Source organism: Oncorhynchus masou, chromosome 28 (assembly GCF_036934945.1).
Source record: "Oncorhynchus masou masou isolate Uvic2021 chromosome 28, UVic_Omas_1.1, whole genome shotgun sequence".
Lineage (NCBI taxonomy): Eukaryota > Metazoa > Chordata > Actinopteri > Salmoniformes > Salmonidae > Oncorhynchus > Oncorhynchus masou.
Genome location: NC_088239.1, coordinates 17,883,354 through 17,908,537, shown reverse-complemented (window position 1 = coordinate 17,908,537; position 25,184 = coordinate 17,883,354). Strand labels below are relative to the sequence as shown.

At 41.5% G+C, this 25,184-nt stretch overlaps 1 protein-coding gene across 1 annotated transcript in view; it reads right to left on the bottom strand.

Moving 5' to 3' along the window:
• The window catches only part of LOC135517285 (heparan-sulfate 6-O-sulfotransferase 1-B-like), a 109,078-nt gene extending 86,788 nt beyond the window's left edge, over window positions 1-22,290 (bottom strand). Inside the window, exon 1 of the mRNA XM_064941448.1 lies at window positions 21,228-22,290. Within this exon, the coding sequence (XP_064797520.1) occupies window positions 21,228-21,745 (518 nt within the window). The 5' untranslated portion in view covers window positions 21,746-22,290. The remainder of the gene's footprint in view (window positions 1-21,227) is intronic.
• Between the last annotated feature and the right edge of the window lie 2,894 nt (window positions 22,291-25,184).

Genomic DNA, 25,184 nt, shown 5'->3' with positions numbered 1-25,184 from the left:
ACCCTCTGGCAATCCCCACATATCTGCCCTCGGATCCCCTTTGTATAGAGCAATAGCACCGATATAAATAGTGGCCCACATAGATATTAATATCTTTGCTGTGGAATGCGCATCAATCTTTTCTCTAGTCCCATCTCCCACTCGTGTCACATTTCGCTGCGTACCGGGTAGGAGATCTCTCGCCTACTTGTCAGACGCTCGCTTCCCTCAGATTTCTCTCCTGGCTTTGGTTTTCCCCTTTACCATAGCCTCTTGTCTATCAATGCTCTTGACAGTAAGCTGGAATTGAGTATGTAGCTTGGTGAGACAGACTTGTATCCCGAGTCAGCCATCGCACAAGGCATGAGTGAGGCATAGAACGTAACCAAAATTGCTCCCGAGTCGAGGTTGCTTGTCAAATGCTACAACCCCAGTGGTATGTACAGTATGAGAAATGCCTTTCTAAGGACAAATTGGTTAAAAACTCATACAAAAAAAATATTTAAAAAAATAAATAAAAATCGGCCAAATCAAAATGGCTGACACTTTCTGTAGAAGTTACATGATGGATGGCTTTAATTTCCCCACATGTATGATTTAAATGGGAACCCTTGCTGTCAGAACCCACATCATTTGTTTTACTAGCCCGGGGTGGTCCCATTGAATGATGCACACTCTGAGAAGAGTGGATCTCAATATGTAACCAATGGATACACGCAATTTCCTTCGCTTATTTGCATGCCACAGGTTTTAAAATGGGAGCACCTTCTTACAGAACAGACCATAGGGCTCCTCCAACCCACAGGGGTTCTGTTGATGGCTGTGCTCTGTGAGGAGTGGTAGGCAAGGTCGTGGGCGTCATAAGTGGCGGTAGCAGCACCAGCACGCAGAACTGAAGGGTAATCTCGCTCAGCTCTGAATGGGAGGCATTAGGATACATGTCAGACGAGGGAATAGGCAACCAGGCCTCTCCTATAGGTTTAGACCCTAGGAAACTAGAAGCCACTGCACTGACTTATACTCACACACTGAAATGGGGGGGAGGAACACACAAATGGGGCGAATACAGTCAAGATGCAGCCACATTTGGAAACAATTGTGTGAATGGAGTACCATTACAAACTAAATGTGAAACCCTTTAACAACCACGCTGTAACACTGCAGCAACTGTCCCTGGCTTCACTCTCCCTCTTCTTCTCCCTCCCTCTCTCTACTTGTCCCTCCCTCACTCTCCCTTTCCCTCTGCAGCAGATCATCTTGAGTTGTCTAACACTGCAGGGGCAATACATCACTACAGGCATTTTCTCCTTGCCTCTCCCCATCCCCTTCTCATTCACATTGTGTAGTATGGCGCGACCATCACATTACTAGAACTACAGCGGTGATATGATGAGAAGTCCATCATATCAGTGAGATGGATCAAAATAGTATTCATCCAATGTCATATATAAAGGCCAATAGGCAGTGGTGTGTATTCATGGATGCCAAGGGAAGCCAGGCTTCCCCAAAAAAATTTTTAAAAAATAAATAAATAATATAAAATAATTTTATTTAGTCTCTCTCTCTCTGTGTTTGTCCTTCATTCCACAAGTGGCTGAATGTATGTCACCAGAGAAAGCATCCGATTGAGCAAAACAGCGTCCCTCTGTCTCAGTATGTGTAGCCCATCTATCTGATGCTGTCTGGTCAAAAACAGTATGACATTGTTGCCACCAGTAGCACTGAATTCAATAGCAAGGGAAGCAAGCAAGCATTTGGCCTCCCTGATATTTTTTATTATTAAAAGAATAGCCAATCAGCGTTGAGTTGAGCTGAGTGAGCCCAACTCTGAATGGTCCTGGCGCACCAAAAAAATAAATTGTCAAGGGAAGCCAGATTGAATTTAGCTTCACACCATTCACATCACAGGCAAAATGTCAATGACAGAAAAAAACGTGAATTGTTGCATCTTGTTGTGTCGTCGTCCTCTCGGGCAACCATGAATGGGGATAGGGATTTGGACATGGTGTACCGGCCAATGATAATAATGCGGATTCAACCATAAATTCATACATTGTGCCCCTAGCCTGAGAGAACGGAAGTTCAATATGTAGCTAGATGTAGTAGGCTAACGTTAACTAGCTGGCTCATCAAAAAGCCTTTTAGACAGGTAGCCTTTTCTAGGACGACAACAAAACATGCGCATACACACAGGAATCAGCACCATGGAGAGCCGCATGATATTTAGCTTGCGTTGATTGGACTACAATGTTTTCGGTATGCAAGTTGTCACGGTGTTAGTCTAAGCATAGGTGATTGAAGGATGTTGAAATGGTGCAGAAATGACGTTAGCAGAGGCAGCTCCTGGTTTTTTTGCGACTTGCGGCAACTCTGTGGTTCTACAGTAAATCAATAGTTGTTAAGGGGGGGGGGGGGGGGATCGATACAGTTACATATCAGGATATTATTTTTGACGGTATATCAATGTTGCAATATTATTTTTGCGCTAGTTTGCTGTACCTGCACCAAAAATCCCATTTGTTTTTAGCACTTCTTTCCATAACTGATCAAAACTCTCGTTCTCTCGTGGTTCTCCTCTTGTTCCCCCGCCGGAGACATATGGTGAGCAATATGTTTGGAACATCGAATCGCAACAAAAATCACAGTATCGAATCGCAATACATATAGAATCGTTAGCAACGCAATGCACATCGGCACCTAAGTGTTGTTATAATATCGTATTATGAGATCCCTGGCAACCATCAGCCCTATGGGTCATGTACAGCACCTTCAGAAAGTATTCACACCCCTGGACGTTTTCCACATTTGGTTGTTACAGCCCGAATTTAAAAAGGATTACATTGAGATTTGTGTCACTGGCCTACACACAACAACCCATCACGTCAAAGTGGATTTATATGAATTCAAAATGAAAAGCTGAAATGTCTTGAGTTAATAAGTATCCAACCCTTTTATGTCAAGCCTAAATAAGTTCAGGAGTAAAAATGTGCTTAAAAGACACATAATAAGTTGCATGGACTTACTCTGCAATAATAGTGTAACGTGATTTTTGAATGACCTGAACCCTAAACATAAAATTATCTGTAAGGTTCTGCCGGTGAGCAGTTCATTTGAAAGATTCAAACAAAGACCAGGAAGGTTTTCCAATGCCTAGCAAAGAACGGCACCGAAGGAAGGAATCCACTCAGGGATTTCACTGTGAGGCCAATTAAAACCGTCACAGTGTTTCATGGCTGTGATAGGAGGAAACTGAGGATGGATCAACAACATTGTAGTTACTCCACAATACCAACCTAAATGACAGATCGAAAATAAGAAAGCCTGTACAGAATATGCCAAAAACATGTACCCTGTTTGCAATAAGGTACTAAAAGTAAAATTGCATAAAATGTGTCAAAGAAATTAACTTTATGTCCTGAATAGAACACGTTATGTTTTGGGAAAATCCACCAACACATTACTGAGTACCACTTCATATTTTCAAGCATGGTTGTGGCTGCATCATGTTATGGGTATGCTTGTCATCGGCAAGCACTAGGGAGGTTTTTTTAGGATTAAAAGTAACGGAATATAGCTAAGCACAGGCAAAATCATAGAGGAAAACCTGGTTCAATCTACTTTCCAACAGACACTGGGAGACTAATTCACTTTTCAGCTGGACAATAACCTAAAACACAAGGCCAAATCTACACTGGAGTTGCTTAACAAGAAGACAGCATATGTTCCTGAGTGGCCGAGTTACAGTTGACTTATATCTGCTTGAAAATCTATGGCATAACACTTGAAAAAGGCTGTCTAGCAATGATCAACAACCAACTTGACAGCGCTTGAAGAATTTTAATAAGAATCATGTGCAAATATTGTACCATCCAGGTGTGCAAAGCTCTTAGAGACTTACCCACAAAGATTCACAGTCGTAATCGCTGCCAAATGTGATTCTATTGATTATATTCTATTGACTCAGGGGTATGAACATTTAAGCAGTAATATGTAACTTTTTGGGCGACCCGACCAAATTCACATTGACATATCTATAACACACATTTCTTTCTCATTAAAAGCAAGTCTAAGAAGCGGTAGCTCTGTTCTATGTGCAATTTTTCTATGCTTCCCATTCTTAAGTTTTGTTTTTGCGTCTTTTACTATCGGTTTTGTGCACCAGCTTCAAACAGCTGAAAATACAATATTTGTACTTGTGAAAAATATAATTCTATAGCGGTTTAGACAGTACAATGACTCTCTACATTATACTTGCCTGTTTAGTCACATAAACCGAAACTAAGCGAACTATTAGACATCCTGCTGGCATGTGCTCAATTGCCAGAGTGTTTCCTTGACACAGCGGTGGCCTCTGAGGACCTTACCCTTCCAGGGGAGTTGGAGGAGACACATTACCTCAGATTGATGTGATAGGCCTCTTATCTTTTATTAGACTGAACCATTTGAGGACTCTTTATTCAAGTTTGGGTCACAGAAAAAAAGATGGGGAAGAGAGTAGAGAAAAAGCTACAAAATCAGTTGTTATTTCACTGTCAACTCATGAACACAACCAAACCAACGCTGTCCTTCAAACTCATACGTTAAGGCCACAAAGTCCTAATTAAAGAACCCTTTTCCGGCTAATCAGTCATCTCATTGCAATTTGTCCCTTGTCGGGAGAATCAATTTAGTGCACACAGAAGATGTCCCATTTACCATGTCTTTGTGCTATAAATGACTACCGGGTGCCATTTTTCAACAAGTTAGCCGGCGTGTGATAGAAGACAGAACGCCACTCCATCAAGGCCTGGTTCAAATATTTTCTTTTGAGAAAGACACCCCACCACCAAGGTCAAGTTCATTTAGCAAAAAAAGCCAAGGGGAATGACATTTTCCAAAGGCTTGCTGACATGTTGCGCTGATAAGATAGGCAATCCTATATGATATCTACTGTAATCGATGGCAGCGTTGACAGTGGAGATATCATGAGGCAACATTTTCCGTGAGCTGTCAATCATAGGCACATTGAGCCTATAAGGAGGCTAGAATTACTCAAGGAGAATCAAATTGGGTTGAATCAGTCAATGGCTGACAGAAGATGATAACCCTTAACAGAGCTCTTAAGCCTTGTTTCTTCAAATTGCTACAGTTGAGTCAGGTATATCTTCAATTGATAGATCTAAGAGGTAAAAACGGCTTGTTTGTGCAATGGCCTGGGCAAAGTCAATGCTGCTTGCTTTTCTTCTGTCTAACTCAGCAAACAGATAAGGCAGGGATTCATTGAATGTTTCTGTTTAGCAACGTGTGTCGTCGTGTGTTTAGCGACCGAGGTCGATATCTAGCTACATTTTCTGAAGCATTTCATGGAAACACTATATTACAGAAAAGCTTTAACAGTAGCGCTCAGGAATGATAGCTGGGTCAATTGAAACTAGAATCCATTCAGATTTCTGTGGGTTAACCACACAGCACATTTGGTTAGTATTCAGACTCCTTGACATTCCATATTTCGTTACGTTAAAGGCTTATTCTAAAATGGATTCGTTTTTTTTCTCTTCTATCAATCTACACACTACTAAGGGCACTACATTTCTATGATAACCACGCACAAACAGTTCATTTTATTCTTGTGAATGTATTAAAAAGATAAACAAACTGAGTGCAGCCCAAGTGGCACAGAGGTCTAAGGCACTGCCTCGCAGTGCTTGAGGCATCATTACAGACCCGGGTTCGATCCCAGGCTGTGTCACAGCCAGCCGTGACCAGGTGACCCATGAGCCGGCGCACAATTGGATATCACGAAATTGGGGAGGAAAGAGGGTAAAAGTACAATAAAGTACAATTAAGTATTCAGACCCTTTACTCAGTACTTTGCTGAAGAACATTCAACAGCAATTACAGCCTTGAGTCTTCTTGGGTATGACACTACAAGATTCCCCAAATACAGGTGTGCCAGTTTCTTCCATTCTTCTCTGCAGATCCTCTCAAGCTCTGTCAGATTGGGTGGGGAGCATCGCTGCACAGATATTTTCAGGTCTCTCAAGAGATGTTCGATCAGGTTCAAGTCCGGGCTCTGGCTGGGCCACTCAAGGACATTCAGAGACTTGTCCCGAAGCCACTCCTGTGTTGTCTTGGCTGTGTGCTTAGGGTTGTTCACCTCTTGGAAGGTGAACCTTAACCCCAGTCTGAGGTCCTGAGCGCTCTGGAGCAGGTTTTCATCAAGGATCTTTCTGTACTTTTCTCTGTTCATCTTTCCTTCGATCCTGACTAGTGTCCCATTCACTGCCATTGAAAAACATCCCCACAGCATGATGCTGCCACCACCATGCTTCACCATAGGGATGGTGCCAGGTTTCGTCCAGACATGACACTTGGCATTCAGGCCAAAGAGTTCAATCTTGATTCTCAATGTCTGAGTCCTTTAGGTGCCTTTTTGCTGTCATGTGCCTTTTACTGAGGAGTGGCTTCCGTCTGGCCACTCTACCATAAAAGCCTGATTGGTGGAGTGCTGTAGCGATGGTTTTCCTTCTGGTAGGTTCTCGCATCTCCTCAGAGGAACTCTGGAGATCTGTCAGAGTGACCATCGGGTTCTTGGTCACCTCCCTGGCCAAGGCCCTTCTACCCAGATTGCTCAGTTTGGCCAGGTGGCCAGCTCTAGCAAGATTGGTGGTTCCAATCTTCTTCCATTTAAGAATGATGGAGGCCACTGTGTTCTTGGGAATCTTCAATGCTGCAGACATTCTTTGGTACCCTTCCCCAGATCGGTGCCTCAACACAATCCTGTTGTCTCGGAGCTCTACTGACAATTCCTTTGACTTGATGGCTTGGTTTTTGCTCTGAAAACTGTTGGACCTTATGACAGGTGTGTGCCTTTCCAAATCATGTCGAATCAATTCAATTTACCACAGGTGGACTCCAATCAAGTTGTAGAAACATCTCAAGGATGATCAATGGAAACAGGATGCACTTGAGCTCAATTTCGAGTTTAATAGCAAAGGGTCTGAATACTTGTGTAAATCATGTTTTTGTTTTTTTAATAAATTTCCAAAAATGTCTAAAAATATGTTTTTGCTTTGTCGTTGTGGGTTATGGCGTGTAGATTGATAAGGGACAAAAATATTTCATCCATTTTAGAATAAGGCACTAACATAACACAAGGTTCTGAATACTTTCCGAATGCCCTGTACTCAGGCACATTTCTTGTCCTTGTCCTCCTAGTGAGTTTATGATGAACCATGTTAAAGAAAGCCTAGAATCTGTGAGCTGAGCAACGTAAGCCATTATAGCATGCCTTGAGATAAGCTAACACGGGTAAAATGTTTCTCAATCAGAACATAGCAAGCATCAAATTATTTGTTTAGAGGATCAAGTCCAACAGGTGGATCTAAGCCCAGTGTCTTCTCACGTTATTATTAGTGCATCGTTTATGCTGTAATATTCCACAACTCTATAATCAAAAGAAATCCTCCTCCTCCTTAGGCATGTACTGGATTTACTGCCTAAAAAATAAACTACTACTAACTTGTCTTGTATACAGTATAGGCCTACATGTACACAGCAACAGAGCAGTGAACACTGTACAATCCTTGCCCAGGCAAACAAAGCTGAAGGATTTTCAAAGCCGCAGAGCCTTCTTTGGTGCCGACGGCCTTTAATCCCCACTGATCTGATTGGATTAACACGAGGACTATGCTGGCGCTGGCTCAGAGAGCCATGGCTTTGCTCCGGTGCCTTGGGCTCGCCTAAAAGTCAGGTCAGACGGATTCAACGGGGAGAAATGATTTAGGAGAAACTCGGATGACCTAAAGACTGTCAACTGGTATCCAGTTCGCAGGTTATCGTGAGGTAGGCTAATACTGGCATTTGGTTAGCAGGTTATCGTAATACGAGAAAAACCATTGCAGGCGGATTGACCGCACACAAATAGGGCACAAAGGGCGCTATCTGATATGAAATCCCATTATGCATTCCATTTCAATCTGCACTTCCATTTTGAAGCCAAACCCTCAGATGCGCCAATGACTGTATTAGCTTGCCCCTGACTGACTAACCCACTAACTGAAGGTTTGGCAACAGATGCACGGCAAGAAGACCCACACTCTCCAATACATAACGACAGAAATCAAATATAAGCTTGAAATAGATTGTCAAGATGCCGTGGCACAGACCCCTCTCTCCACTCTGCTCAGAGACAGAGCAAAACAAGGTTCAGAGGAGCAGCTAAATTAAATCCAGAGGAGTCAGACCTAAAATAGTTAGGGTCTGACCTCCTTCTGCTTATTGGCAGTGGCGAAGTGGGCCTCTTCAATAATTTACTTCAATTAAGCCATCCTCCCTCTCCTATCTTCTCCCCTTTTTAGCCACTTTAAGCAGTTTCTCCTCAAAGCTAATGGTGTTATAGCGGGCAGGCCATACTTGACTGAACAGTTCATGCACTGTTGCCAAAGGGGATTGGGTGGGAGTGAGAGTGACTAAGACTCCCAATTACTTGGAATGTGTGGCTGGGGTGGCCGTCCTCATGGATGGAGGCTAATGCGGATAGCCCACTGGATTTCTTTTTTAGCAGGGGTGGCAAATTCAGCGCAGATTTTGCTGCGAAGAGACAGAATAATTAGATCATTTGTTTTGGTACTGTCCATATGTAGCTTGTTTTTTGGTCACAGCAGGTTCAGGAATGGCTGAAGAATTTGAACTTTTGCCTGGAGCCAATTCGAATTTCCTGCAATTCTAAAACAATGTTAGTCACAGATACCTTTAAAAACAAAGAAGAAGTAGGTGTGTGGATCAGAAAACCAGTCCGTATCTGCTGTGACCACCGTTTGCCTCATGAAGCACGACACATCTCCTTTGCATAGAGTTGATCTGGCTGTTGATTGTGGCCTGTGTAATGTTGTCCCACTACATTTCAATGTTGTGTGAAGTTGCTGGGTATTAGCGGGAACTTGAACAAGCTGTCGTACCTCGACGCAGAGCATCCCAAACATGCTCAATGGGTGAAATGTCTGGTGAGTATGCAGGCCATAGAAGAACTGAGACATGTTCAGCTTCCAGGAATTGTGTACAGATCCTGGCAACATGTGGCCGTGCATTACCATGCTGAAACATGACGTAACGGCAGCAGATGAATGGCACGACAATGGTCCTCGGGATCTCATCACGGTATCTCTGTGCATTCAAATTGCCATCGATAAAATGCAATGGTGTTTGTTTTCCGTAGCTTATGCTACGAAGAGGAGTTTCCCTAAGACAGTTTGTGCAGAAATTCTTCGGTTGTGCAAACCCACCATTTCATCAGCTGTCAGGGTTGCTGGTCTCACAGGTGAAGTAGCCGGATGTGGAGGTCCTGGGCTGGCATGGTTACACGGTTGTGAGGTCGGTTTGATGTACTGCCATATTCTCTAAAATGATGTTTAAGTTTACACTGAAACCGTTTTACCATCCCGAAAATTATTATTTGTTGGAGTGGCGGTAATGATTTTTCAGCCACGACCCACCCCTGCTAAATGAATACAGGGGAAACACTTGATAGCCTGACAAATGCCTCGGGCAATGGCTCGGGCAATTTAATCAAGTCAGCTAAATGCCCTCTCCTAAATAACCTACCACAGTCAAAAGCCCAGACTGGCCACACATGCTAACTGTGGGCATTTAAAAAAATAATAAACAGCAGCTATTGAACACATCATCATCTGGATAAGCACTTTGTTTTCTTATTAGCAGAACAGTGTGGGTAAAGAAATGAGCAAGAGAGATTGTTGTCTACACATGCTACAGGGTTAGGATAACACACTCGGGGGTCAAGATCCCACAGTAAAGAATTTACTCGTAAAATATGGTTGGGTTAAAACCAGTCGCTCGCTCACACACACACTGTTTTCACTAGGATTTGTGCGGTTTTAGAGGCCCTCCTCTTGGTGGCAGAGCCAGAATACTGCTGTTTTAAAGCACATTTTCCACATTTCTATTAATTTTGCAATGGGGCAGATGTAACATATATTTTACAGTTTTAATACAGTTTGTATTCTTAATCCAGTGTACAGTGCATTCGGAAAGTATTAAGACCCCTTTACTTTTCCCACATTTTGTTACATTAGTCTTATCCTAAAATTCATAAAATAAATGCTTTCCCTCAATCAACACACAATGCCACAAAGTGAAAACAGGTTTTTAGAAATGTGTGCAAATGTATGAAAAACAGAAATATCTTATCTACATAAATATTAAAACCCTTTGCTATGACACTTGAAATTGAGCCCAGGTGCATCCTGTTTATATTGATCATCCTTGAGATGTTTCTACAACTTGACTGGAGTCCACCTGTGGTAAAGTAAATTAATTGGACATGATTTGGAAAAAGGTACACACCCGTCTATATAAAGGTCCCACAGTAGACAGTGCATGTCTGAGCAGAAACCAAGCCATGAGGTCGAAGGAAATGTCCGTAGAGCTACGAGACAGGACTGTGTTGAAAGGCACAGATCTGGGGAAGGGTACCAAAAAAATGTATTCAGCTGTGAAGATCCCCCAAGAGCACAGTGGCCTCCATCATCATTAAAATTGAAGAAATTTCCTAGCGCTGGCCACCTGGCCAAACTGAGCAATCGGGGTAGAAGGACCTTGGTCAGGGAGGTGACCCTTAACCTGATGGTCACTTTGACAGAGCTCTAGAGTTCCTCTGAGGAGATGGGAGAACCTTCCAGAAGGACAACCATCTCTGCAGCACGCCACCAATCAGGCGTCTATGGTAGAGTGACCAGACGGAAGCCACTCCTCAGTAAAAGGCACATGATCAAACCAAGATTGAACTCTTTGACCTGAATGCCAAACTGCATGGTGGTGGAAGCAGCATGCTGTGGACATGTTTTTCAGCCGCAGGGAATGTGAGACTAGTCAGGATCAAGGGAAAGATGAGAAAAGTACAAAGAGATCTTTGATGAAAACCTGCTCCAGAGCGCTCAGCCACTCAGACTGGGGTGAAGGTTCACCTTCCAACAGGAGACTGACCCTAAGCACACAGCCAAGACAACGCAGGAGTGGCTTCGAGACAAGTCTCTGAATGTCCTTAAGTGGCCCAGCCAGAGCCCGGACTTGAACCTGATCGAACATCTCTGGAGAGACCTGAAAATAGCTGTGCAGCGATGCTCCCCATCCAACCTGACAGAGCTTGAAAGGATCTGCAGAGAAGATTGGGAGAAACTTACCAAATACAGGCGTGCCAAACTTGTAGCATCATACCCAAGAAGGCTTGAGGCAGTAATCGCTGCCAAAGGTGCTTCAACAAAGTGCTTAGTAAAGGGTCTGAATAGTTATGTAGATGTGATATTTCAGTTTTTATTTTTTATACATTTTCAAAAATGTCTAAAAGCCTATTTTGATTTGTCATTATGGGGTATTGTGTGTAGATTGATGAGGGAGAAAAAACAATTGAATCCATATTAGAATAAGGCTGCAACATAACAAAATGTGGACAAAAATCAAGTGGTCTGAATACTTTCAAATGCAGTGTAAACTAATGTATAGAAGTTATTATACAAGAGACAAAATAAGTGTAAAACTAATAATGACTCACTCCATGCTTTTTGGTAACACTACAAACTTCTGAAGTTGTAGGCGGAGCTAGAAAGTTGGTTGTCAGAAGTATTACAGTATTAGCATATTTTTAATCCATCTGTCTGCATATTTCAAGACATGACATATAGGTGTGTAGTGAGATACTCGATGGGCTGGACTATTCTTTTTTTGTCGTCACTCATTTAGAAAACATAGTAAAGTCAATCACTATCATTGACACAATGGAAATATCAAATAATTTATTATTGAAATAGCTTGGGCGAATGAGAAAAAACACAATTGGTACAATTTAAGACCAGGTGGCAAACAATAACGCAGGCATTAGGGACGGGGGGGTGAGCAGGCAGGGCTGGGCAGATGTAGTCGTTGTTTTTATGTGTCTATAAGTTGTAGGTGACATGTATAAAAAAGTTTTGTTTTCAAATGTAAAACAAAAAGGTTAAAAAAAAGGTAAAATAGCATTATATACAGTTGAAGTCGGAGGTTTACATACACTTAGGTTGGAGTCATTAAAACTCATTTTTCAACCACTCCACAAATCTCTTGTTAACAAACTATAGTTATGGCAAGTCGGTTAAGACATCTACTTTGTACACGACACAAGTCATTTTTCCAAAAATTGTTTACAAACAAATTATTTCATTTATAATTCACTGTATCACAATTGCAGTGGGTCAAAAGTTTACATACATTAAGTTTCCAGTGCATTTAAACAGCTTGGAAAATTCCAGAAAATTATGTCATGGTTTTAGAAGCTTCTGATAGGCTAATTTACATCATTTGAGTCAATTGGAGGTGTAGCTGTGGATGTATTTCAAGGCCAACCTTCAAACTCAGTGCAACTTTGCTTGACATCATGGGAAAATCAAAAGAAATCAGCCAAGACCTCAGAAAAAAAATGTGGGCATCCACAATTCTGCTTCATCCTTGGGAGCAATTTCCAAACACCTGAAGGTACCACGTTCATCTGTACAAACAATAGTACGCAAGTATAAAAACCATGGGATCACGCAGCCGTCATACCGAACAGGAAGGAGACGCGCTCTGTCTCCTAGAGATTAACGTAAATTGGTGTGAAAAGCGCAAATCAATCCCAGAACAACAGCAAAGGACCTTGTGAAGATGCTGGAGGAAACATGTTTGAAACTATCTATATCCTGAAAGGCCGCTCAGCAACGAAGAAGCCCACTGCTCCAAAACCATCATAAAAAAACAGACTACGGTTTGCAACTGCACATGGGACAAAGATCGTACTTTTTGAGAAATGTCCTCTGGTCTGATGAAACAAAAATAAAACTATTTGGTCATAATGACCATCGTTATGTTAGGAGGAAAAGGGGGAAGCTTGCAAGCCGAAGAACACCATCCCAACCGTGAAGCACAGGGGTGGCAGCATCATGTTGTGGCGGTGCTTTGCTGCAGGAGGGACTGGTGCACTTCACAAAATAGATGGCATCATGAGGAAAGACAATTATGTGACAATATTGAAGCAACATCTCAAGACATCAGTCAGGAAGTTAAAGCTTGGTCACAAATAGGTATTCCAAATGGACAATGAACCCAAGCATACTTCCAAAGTTGTGGCAAACTGGCCTAAGGACAACAAAGTCAAGGTATTGGAGTTGCCATCGCAAAGCCCTGATCTCAATCCTATAGAACATTTGTGGGCAGAACTAAAAAAACGTGTGCGAGCAAGGAGGCCTACAAACCTGACTCAGTTACACCAGCTCTGTCAGGAGGAATGGGCCAAAATTCACCCAACGTATTGTGGGAAGCTTGTGGAAGGCTACCCAAAGCATTTGACCCAAGTTAAATAATGTAAAGGCAATGCTACCAAATACTAATTCAGTGTATGTAAACTTTTGACCCACTGGGAATGTGATGAAAGAAATGACAATCATTCTCTACTATTATTCTGACATTTCGCATTCTTAAAATAAAGTGGTGATCCTAAATGACCTAAAACAGGGATTTTTTTACTAGGATTAAATGTCAGGAATTGTGAAAAACTGAGTTTAAGTGCATTTGGCTAAGGTGTATGTAAAACTTCCGACTTCATCTGTATATTATATAACACACACATATATTTAAATAAAGCTAGTTTACTGCAATTCTACACCTTTTGTCATGGGGCTGAGAGAAAAATATCAGTTTCAAAGCTAATTTCCTTCAATTAAACACATTTTTGACATAGCATAAGAACAAGGCATAAGCCATCGAAATGGAATTTTACATTTTTGGAATTTTATATTCTCCCAGACAGTGAATGTTAGTTCTCAAAGATGATGTTATTAAAAAATATAATACTCCATTATCTTTTTACATGCTTTATCTGGTTTTACTCATTTTAGTTTACACTGAAAACCAGTGGTGTAAAGTACTTAAGTAGTACTTGAAAGTATTTTTTACTTAAGTCATCACTCAAGCATGACAATAGGGTACTTTTCCCACCATTGCTGAAAACCTTTTACCATCCCGAAAAGTATTATTTGCGCCACTGCTAAATGCCTATAGGGGAAACACTGCACACAGAGGGAAAGCAAGCCAGAGAGGCTTTGGCTTTTCATTTGTCTCCACAGACAGCCCGTTAGTAGCTTAGCCATGGCCCCCATACCCTGCCACATGCTGGCCGGGCCCTGTCCCACAGCCATGCACTAAATCACATTCGTAAACCACCGGTGCTATTATTACCTCTAAGGAACACCTTTCAACAGGATTACAGGGGTAGGAGGATTCCCCAATTGACAGGTTATTTATATCTGCTCATCCCCCGTACCCTCCTGACCCCTTTTGAAAAATCAGCCCAAGTCCATTGCTCAAGCTAGCCTATATTTTAATACACCAAGCACGGTATCCCACCAAGCCTCTATAGGTGATAGTGTAGTTACTAGCTCAACACATTATCCTTCATCTAGAATAGGCTACTGAATTCCTGTTCTATTAAGAGGATGGTAGAATATGCTATTCAAAAATATCTAGGGCCTCTCTTTATATTTGCATCAATTAAGCATCTGTCACCTAATGATTAATAAATACAAGGTGACTAGTCTATTTGATTATTAATGATTATTGTCACCAGCATTCAAATCTGAGGTGGTAAGTGTGGTACATCCAATAAAATGTCCAACCCCACAACCACTCACTAATAATCAGATCTGGGGGATATACCGTGTCCTTTCATTTGATGAAATAGATCACCTTCAGTTCCAAGAAAAGCTACAGTGGCAAATCTGGAACAATGGCATCACTTGGGCGAAAGGCAAGCTGCTATTGAGGCAGTAGTTACACTCAACACCAATGTTGTTGCACAGTCTGGGCTGCTGGACTAGTAGACGACATTTGTCCTTTGCAGGAATACCAGCGCATTAGCGAATCGTTGTTCATACAAGACATTCTTAGGGACATCACATTTTTCTATTCATTAACATGAGGCCAAATTTGTAAATGCGCGCGGCAGTCAAGTTATGCAGAAATGTTTCAGCATACTGATCCTCTTCAGTGTGCAGGTTGAGTAGGTTAACGCCACAAACTGTAATTCTTCACTTCAATTTCTAGGGGGAAGAATTGTTGATGTCTGTCTAAATGACAAAGCAAGAGACTAGACTGACAATTTTAAAAACAGCCACACCAGTAGAAAGCTTAAAGATGATGGCCAGATCTTATCCATGATATTGATCAACGATTTACGTCAATAAATCATTGTTGTTTTCAAAGTATGATATATTTGGGCTTGAAGTGACAAATCTGAACTGCCCACTTTGTGAAAATCTGTGTAAATGCGGTGTCTTTTCCTATATGACTTTTACATTTTTTCAGCCAACATTTAGTTTCAGAGATGGGTTTTATTTGAATGTTACCACCCACTAGCCTGGCAGTGCATATTAATCAGAAACAGATGCAACGTCAGTCGTCTTCACGACTGAGATGAGCCAAACAGCCTTGTGTCCACTTGGCCACCTGAACCATGGAGCACATTAAAACAGGGGGTGCAAATTGTATGTTTTTGCACCTCTGCTTTTTTTTACGTGAAAATTACCATAATCCATTGGATAATTGGTCAATTTTCCTTTATTTTTAAGTTAGTCTGTATTCAAAATTAATATACAGTATCTGACCATTTTACAAAATTGTATAATTGCACGATATGACAGCATTTTGCAAACCTACTCCCCCAGTCCCCCCAAGATTAATGTTTTTTGACCACTAAAGATTTGCTTCACTAAATGCTCCACTGCTTTCATTGGTGTATCGTTAGCTAGAAACCAGATAAAAGGCACCCACAAAATAAAATTCAAAGGTCATTATAGCCCATCATTTCACTTCCCCTGTGAGAACCATGAGCATGGACTGACTTGGCTTTTCTGTGCCGCAGCCGGCAAACGTTGCACAACGCGGTGTCCATTTCAATGTAGAAAAACACATAGACTTCAGGGATAGGCCAGTGGTTTCTATCGGTGGCAAATATTTCCATAAATCAATGCGTTTGACAAATCCAGCTCCAGAATCAGCCAGGGCCAGCTGGCTAATCTTTTGAACATGGTGAAGGAAAAATAAGGGAAAAAATACAACATAACATAAGCTCACTCGATAAAAATTAGCAAAATAGCGAGATTAGGTTAGCATGCTAGCTAGCTACACCGAAAGCCGTCAGTGCCCTATTTGTTGATGTTTATCAACTCCACCTGGAAATTCCCACACCCAATTTGTATAAGTAGCCTTTGTCATTCTTCAGAGCTGGAACCTAAACGTGCATTTTCTCTCTAGGACAGGGAATTACATTGAAATAGTGTCGGTAACTTCCTCGGGGAGGGTCATTAAAACCCAAAGGCTATAGGGTAATTGTACCTGTTTTCTAAATATTATGTTTTCTGTTGTTGGCAGACAAAGGACAAGACAGTCAGTCCCACAGGGAATCAAAATAGTATGTTGCCAAGGGATACTTAAGAGATTAGTGCTCAAATAATCAACCATTGTAAGTGAATTTGGTAGAGTAGACACACAAACTTGTTTCTAGGTCGGGAATGTTTTCCAGGAACTAATCATTTGTGCTGTGGGGGGAGGAAATGTTGTTGAATGCATTTTGAAGGACATACACAGATTAGGCAATATACTGTAAAATTGATATAACAACTCTCCTGACCCAGTCCCACGCAAATACAGGACACAGCCGTTCTAGAAAAAACACATTGCAGAATCTGAGAGAATGTGAAAGAAACTCGGTCTGCCAAAGTTCACATACCCACGTAAACCGATGCAAGCAAAAGCGTTGCCACACCTGGGCAACTCTGTCTTCATTCTTGAGGGACTATATAATTAATCATGCAAGCGGATTAGAAAATGGTCCCATTTCTGCTTAAGGCAGCAAGGAGGTTAGGAAAACATGAGGGTCGTTCCATGTAATTTAAGCAAGCCATGACACCCACCATCTCAGATTGTTCTGAAATCATTTCTGTAGTTAGAAACAGGATAAGATTAGCATTCCTGCAACATTATTTTGTTGAAATATGATTTGATCTCTGAGAAATTAAGCTAATTGTGTGGCTTTGACCATTTCTTTGGATTCCTCATGCCAGCCTACTCACTGTTAGAAAAGTCTAAATCGGATGTTAGGTACTATATATTTATTGAATATTACATGAATCCTATAAATTAAAAAAAAATGGCAAATTTGCAGACAATCAGTTAGCTTAATTTCTCAGAGATCAAATCATATTTCAACAAAATAATGTTGCAGGAATGCTAATCTTATCCGTTTCTAACAGAAACATTTTCAGAACAATCCAAGATGGTGGGTGTCAAAATCCTCTTTCTTGTGGAATGACCCATGACATATGGAAGAGATTAACATGGGTGATATGAGCATACTTGTGATGAGATAGGGTGATGGTCCATGCCTCAGTTAGTTTGAGGTACTTGTCGGCTCGCAAGACCTCATTCACTGCAGCTGTTATTGCCACAACGGTGATGAAGCTTGACTTCGGGGGGAAAAAAGACACCAATACTTGAGGGAAGCACTTTTGATATTTCATGAGTACCCTGAGAATCCTACTCCCCAGAGAGGTTTTGCTGTGAGAACACTCAGGGATCTTTTTTCATGTTTTCATTCAGAGCCTTCAAGACCTTAATGCAACAGACTGCTCTTTCATCAAGGGAGATTAACTCCAAAGCACCCATTCATCACCTTCTTCCCCCCTGTCACGTGTGTGTACAGTACACGTGTTTATGTAATATATGCATGAGTGCGTGTGATAACATATAGGCCAGGGGTCCCCAATTACATTCAACCGATTTTTCCTTGAGTGGATGGTCGGGGGGCCGGAACATAGTTCTAAATCATTTGTACACTGCAAATTGACCACTAGAATCCCAAACAGACATAGCATTTGACAAAACCAGAAAAATGGCAAACATTGATTACATTACAAATCACAAATGCCTCTCTAGTTATGCATGGGAATACTTGGGAACAGATGTCCTCATGTAAATGTGCTTTGAGGTGATGCCCTGGTGACTTTACAGTCTTATGACCAACAACAACAAAACGAGGTTTGCTTTAGCGCAGAAAATGTGTGTGTGTGGGGGGGGGGGGGCGCCAGCCACCGATAATGAGCCTTTACTGTGTACTTTATGATGGCCATAATGAGTTACTGCCCCCTCCATTAAATCCATTAAAGGCGGATATATATAAAAGAAAAAGTCTGAGCTCTGCACTGAATTACATCAGTATCACATGACCACATATAACTAACAAGGAGGATTAATCCGAGGCATACACACAGTCTACAGGAGCCACTTTCAAAACTGCAAAAAAGGGTCATTATAGTGATCAAAACAACAGACAGGTTTTGAATGCCCTGTATGATGTGATTAGGACATTTCTTTCTTTTCAAATACACAATTTAAATGGCATTGATGTCATCACTCTTATCAGCTATTTGATTGAAGTACTTGCATTACTTTTCTAGAGGTTCTGAATTAGATGTTCAAACAAACACATGAATAGCATGCCCTGGCTGTGACCAGTCAAACCCAGCAATGATGAGGTTGAGGTACCTAAACATCATGCTCATGTTTACTTCACATTACCACACAGATAATCATGTGTCTATTTTGAAGCGAAATGTAATGTGCATCTAGCATATTCATTATCAGACAGATGCCATGTCATGTTGTGTAGAATATAATACAAAATATGAGCTGCTGGAGGGGACCGTAATCAGGTTTCTAATACGTGGTGCATTCATTAAGCCAAGGGGTAAGCCAACTCACTCACACAATCCATGTTGTTAAAAACAGAGAGGTGGGTGGGAGGGATACTTGTTGATGTGGCTCTATTGGTCAGAGCTGCAGGTTGTGATGCACATCTGTAATAACTATGAGGTTTTGCTGGCAGCAGAACCAGATTAGACCCGCGCTTCAGGACATAATTGATGCGCTCAGCCAGCAGTGTGCAGCAATAGACCACTTGAGCTTGTATTTTTACCCCCTTCTCAGCCAGTGATTGGACATAATCATCCATGAAATGCCCAATTTCCATCAGTATAGCCTGTGGTGGACCATCCGTGATGGTCGGCCATTGTGCCGCATTCTAAAAAGGCCCCTTTTCATGTCTTTTGGGGCGCTCACAATCCAGGGCTTTGTTTTTCACGGTGGTTGGGAAAGGAGGGATATAGTCGTTATTAAAATGCGTCCGTGATACAGGCACATCAGAGACTGGAACAACAACAGCCAGTGGTATCCAGAGCTCATATAAGGGAAAGAGGCCAATCACTCACACTGAATGGTCAACGGTAGAGATGAAAACACCCCCAGGAAATAGAGCTCCAAAAAACTGGCATACAAATATAATAAGCATTTCTAAGATATGAATGTCTCAATATACATGGAAATGTACATAGAAAAAACAGTAAACCAATATAAACCAATCTCAGATGTTGGCTCCGTCTGCCACGACAAAATAAAACTAACCAAATGTATTACTGTTCACCGCCATGCATATTTGACAGCATGTCAGGAGACCTTGAATCAGGGCAACTAACACTGGCCATGGAAACACGGGTATGCAACATGCATGCGGCATGCCTTTTGAATGATTACCCCAGACACAATTCTATGTTCCAAACCACTGCGCTCCTAAAACTGTGGCTCAACTTTCATAATACTGCATGAGGGCAATTTCACGGTAGCATAGTGATGCCGAGACTCAAGATTTTTCACTTAAAAAAATGTAGGTATGCCAAACAAAAACCAATGATTGCAAAGATAGTGGCACTCCAGTCTGCTTTTCACCTCATTTACTTAACACAAGGCACATCTCAATAGGTGGTCCAGATAAGTCATGACATGGCACAAGTGGGGGGGGGGCTTTCCTCTTTTGTTCTCCATTGTTCCTCAAGGAAGGGGAAGGCCGATGACATCAAGTATTACCATTAGACAAACTCCTTGAATGCCCTACTCCTAGAACTTTGCAGTTGTGTCTAACCCCTCCCCCCCCACTATTTTGTTAAAAACATGTTTTTTTTTACCCTTTAGTGTGTGTACTTTAATGTATTTATACTTGGGATATTGCTTTTCGATAGTAAAAGTTCAAAAATCGCTGTGCATAGAACTTTTAATTGAACAAAAACACATTTACTTGAAGAACAGAGCAGATGTAAAGTTTCGCAACAGAATGACCGTTTGTGCCGTCATTCTGTTACCCAACTTTGTATGATGATTTGATAGTAACATAACGGACAGGTGTTTGTTTTTTAAACAACGTATTTAACCTTTATTTAACTAGGTTATTAGTGATTGTTAAGCCCCAATGTGGAACTTGGTTTTCACCAGGCTAAAAGAAACCAGCACTTGGACTCTCTGGCCATTAAAACTACTACAAAGATGGCCCTGGAAGCATAGTGATAGGTGAAACTACACCCATAATAGTGTGGTCCACAGCTAGGGAGCATGCTGATTACTGTGGTACCATGTGCCAGGAGACCCGCACTCAGAGGGAAACCCTCGCACCACCCAAATGAACGGGAAGAATTCTGCAGAGGGTCTCTGTTGTCAAAATAGCATTGGAAGATGCTAGAGTGTAACAAAGCCTCCCACCAAAAAACTGCAAAGTTTGCACTGCAGCCTGTACCACACATCTCAACAACACTGAGGTGAAAACGGGCATTTATGAAGCAGGGAGTGGGCCATATCTGGTCCAAACCCAGAATGTGTGAATTCATGGTATGTATGTGTTTTTTTGCAGCACTCCATGAACAACAAAGGTTTGAAGTCAAGTGAATACATGAGGTAAGCTACAGCAGTGTGATAAAATCGTAGAGAATCATTATATTGTTCAGTGTGCTAAATAATGTAGTCATAGAAATAGACACATTTAAGTAGCCTATAATGTCATGGTAAAAAGGTAGCAAAAGTGTACTTTCTACTCCAGAGGACACCGATGTGAACATGTACCCTGGTGTGATATTGCAACCACTTAAAACAGAACAGGAATCCCATCGGTGTTTACAAGAGCTGTTGATAACGCAGTAATTTTCCACTTTCACTTCACAGTTGGGAGCAGATTGCCCGTGTTTACACCGCCCGCTGGGTTGAGTGGGGCATAGGGTCAACAGCATAGGCTGTGGTTGTGTGGCTCTTTATTCTAATATAGCCTACGGCACCACTGATGAGATGGCAAACGGAATGTCAAAACAACATACCTCAGTTTTTTCGATTTGTTTTCCTTCTTGTTGAGCACTCCAGGAACGCAGTTTGTGAGCTCGGTCCAATCTGCATGTAACCCGCAACTCCAGCCAGTGGAGAACCTCGAAAACAGCCAGGTCTCCTTTCTGTTGGGACGGTAGCATGTACACTTTTTCTGCCCTGGTCTGCAATCACATGGGACTTCTAGTCTAACATTTTGCACTAGATGCCTGCCAAAAGTGGTTCCGCCAGTTTTCTGTATGTGAAGAAACACTATCACGTCTTCACCCTTGATCTCGAAATCAACGGTGCGTCCCAAGTCTCTGACAGGGAAGTAGTACTTTTTTATATAATGGGGATCCGGAGTAGGGAAAATATCCATATTGTCCTCGGCGAGGTACCCCTGTGGAGACCCGAAGTTCATCACCCCAGGAGCCACGTACTGATATAAAATCATCATGAAGAAGACGGATCCGACGACGATCAACAAAAATTTGCTGGTCCTCTCAACCATGTTCCCTCCAGTGCCGTTCATTTGTTACCATCTCCCAGATAACCGAAATGGGGGTACTTGGTACCTGAGCGTTGCGCTCTTCGTTTGTCCCTCCATAGACAGTGGGGTTTTAGCTCGTCAGAGGACCACGGAGCAATGAGAGATCAGGCTTGGATACATTGTATCTCGCCCGCTTTCACAGAGCAACCTCAATCCGAGTTGGCAAAAATCCAAAGCTGCGGATCAGAAGCAACTTTGAACCCTGCTACGCCGACAGTCAGAAGAACTGTTCGCTTCTTACCAAAGTAAGAAGCATTCGAATCGTCTTCCCTCTCTACACTGTTGTTCGGTCGCCACTAGTTACCACAGCCACAAAATCATAAATCCCGCCCATTTCTACAATTTCTCTTCTTAAAATCTGATTTTCAAATCTTAACCTAACCTCAGCCCTAACTTTAAACACACTGCTAACTTTATGCCTAACGTCAAATTAAGACCAACATTTATTTTAAATAATATAGCCAATTATCACTTTGTGGCCGTGGTAACCAGTGAAAACCCGGTTGTTCTGTTGCTCTAGGACCAGCATGCACAGCGACACCCACTTCTCAACACACATTTACGTTCCTCTCACACACGCAAGAAAAACCTACCTATAGGCCTACACGTGTAATTATTTGTTTACAATACAACGCCCACAGTGGAATTCCTTGTCTCTAAAACCATATTAAATTACTATTATAAACTGAATTATAAACTGAATTAACAACATATTCTATATCATATATGATATCTAATTTATCCTAAGGAATGAATACAATGAGTGTGATTACATGCACACAATAATACGATGTGAATAGTAATAGTTCGATTTTAACGTTTACATGCTTTGCAAGAAGAATGATTGCCCTAATAATCCTGTTTGCGTCGACACATCTCAAATCAGGCCACCTGATGCAGAAAATTGCCAATCAGAATAAATGTACCACAGTAACCATGTTATTTTTGTGATGCTTATTTGGTGCGGAGTTCAGACATTTATGGTTTGTATGTGAAAACTATTTCTTAAATGCATACTTTTAGTTTCTCCGAATTAATTTCACTCGCGCAAAAGAAGGAAACTCGCACTGCACGTGCGCAGATTCAATGTTTCGCTCTAACTCTGATTAAGGCGTTTACATGTCCTAATATTTCAAAAGATTGCTCAGAAAACCAGGTGTTTTAATAAACGGTATGCTTACTTCGATTATGAGTTTACACGGATTAAGATACGAAGAGTAAGGTGTTTACATGACTAATGCCATACTCGGCCTACTGCCATAATCAGGTTATTAATATCACATTATTAGTGTTCGTGTGAACGTACTCAATGAAAGGCACTGTGACAAAATATGTAATTATCTTCGTCAAACAACAAGCATTTGTTCACACTTCACAGTGAAAAACAGTGGTGTCGTACATCACAACATTTTGAGGGTGCATTTATGGCCAAATCCCCGGATTTGCATAATTTCACTGTATTGTATAATTGTATTCCAAAAATTGTACCCTCAGTTTCAACGGGCATGGTGAAATTTGTTTTAACAAGGTATAATGTTTACCTGGACACACTGCAATAATGTCTCTGAAATTATTGTATCAAGCAACAAAAATGTAACCGAAATGAGAGTAATGATTATCAATACAGTAGTAGAATGTTAACCAGAAGATCAAACCTGTAGAAAACCTTGGAAGCTTCAGGTATGTAAAAGGTAGGTGTTTTACATGGGTGCATTAGAAGGGGGCGATACTTCTTTTACCTCAGACACACAAAACAGTGTGCTATATTACTCCCAGGGCTATGTATAGGGTTGCACAATTCCTGGAATGTTCAATAAATTCCCTGGTTTTCCCAAATCCTGGTTGGATTATTCCCTGAGTCATGAGTGACTAAGCATTAAATCTGCAATCCTCCGAAAAGGATTTTGGGTAAACCAAGTATTTTTGGTGAAATAGTTCTTGCCGTCATAATCATGCAGTTCTTATGTACCAAGATTGTAACACATCCATAGATTGTCCAGATTTGGCCTATAGTTTTCTTATTTCTTCTAATTCAAATGCAAATTGCTACACATTCTTGATGTGATACGGATTAAATTGGTTAAATGTACTCTACTTATGATTATGGTATGGGCATGTAGCTGTCATAGAGACAAAATATACATACTTTTGGCCCAGATATATTGATACCTGTACCTTACTCTGGTGGTTTGTGTGTAGGCTACACCACTTGAAATGACTATACATCACACACTTAAAGCTGCAACTGTTTGTATTTTTAAAATATTCAAAAGCTCCAATAACTTGCTAGTGGTCAACAGGCATCAGTGGTGCAGTGGTCTAAGGCACTGCATCTCAGTGCTAGAGGCGTCACTATAGACCCTGGTTCGATTGTATCACAACCGGCCGTGATTGGGAGTCCCATAGGGCGGCGCACAATTGGCACAGTGTTGTCAGGGTTTGGCCAGGCCATCATTGTAAATAAGAATTTGTTCTTAACTAACTTGCCAGGATAGTTCTTAACTGACTTGCCTAGTTAAATAAAGGTTAAATAAAATCAATAAACCGCTACATTTATTTATTTATTTTATCTTATTTCACCTTTATTTAACCAGGTAGGCTAGTTGAGAACAAGTTCTCATTTGTAACTGCGACCTGGCCAAGATAAAGCAAAGCAGTTCGACACATACAACAACACAGAGTTACACATGAAATTAAAAAAATACAGCCAATAATACAGTTGAAGAAAATCTATATACAGCATGTGCAAATGAGGTAGGATAAGAGAGGTAAGGCAATAAATAGGCCGTGGTGGCGAAGTAATTACAATATAGCAATGAAACACTGGAATGGTACATGTGCAGAAGATGAATGTGCAAGTAGAGATACTGGGGTGCAAAGGAACAAGATAAATAAATAAATACAGTATGGGGATGAGGTAGATTGGATGGGCTATTTACAGATGAGCTATGTACAGGTGCAGTGATCTGTGAGCTGCTCTGACAGCTGGTGCTTAAAGCTAGTGAGGGAGGTAAGAGTCTCCAGCTTCAGAGATTTTTTGCAGTTTGTTCCAGTCATTGAGAGCAGACAATTGGCTTTGGGGGTGACCAGTGAGATATACCGGCTGAAGCGCGTGTTACAGGTGGGTGCTGCTATGGTGACCAGTGAGCTGAGATAAGGCGGGGCTTTACCTAGCAGAGTCTTGTAGATGACTTGGAGCCAGTGGGTTTGGCGACGAGAATAAAGCGAGGGCCAGCCAACGAGAGCATACAGGTCGCAGTGGTGGGTGGTATATGGGGCTTTGGTGACAAAACGGATGGCACTGTGATAGACTGCATCCAATTTGCTGTGTAGAGTGTTGAAGACTGTTTTTGCAAAATGACATCGCCGAAGTCGAGGATCGGTAGGATGGTCAGTTTTGGCAGCATGAGTGAATGATGCT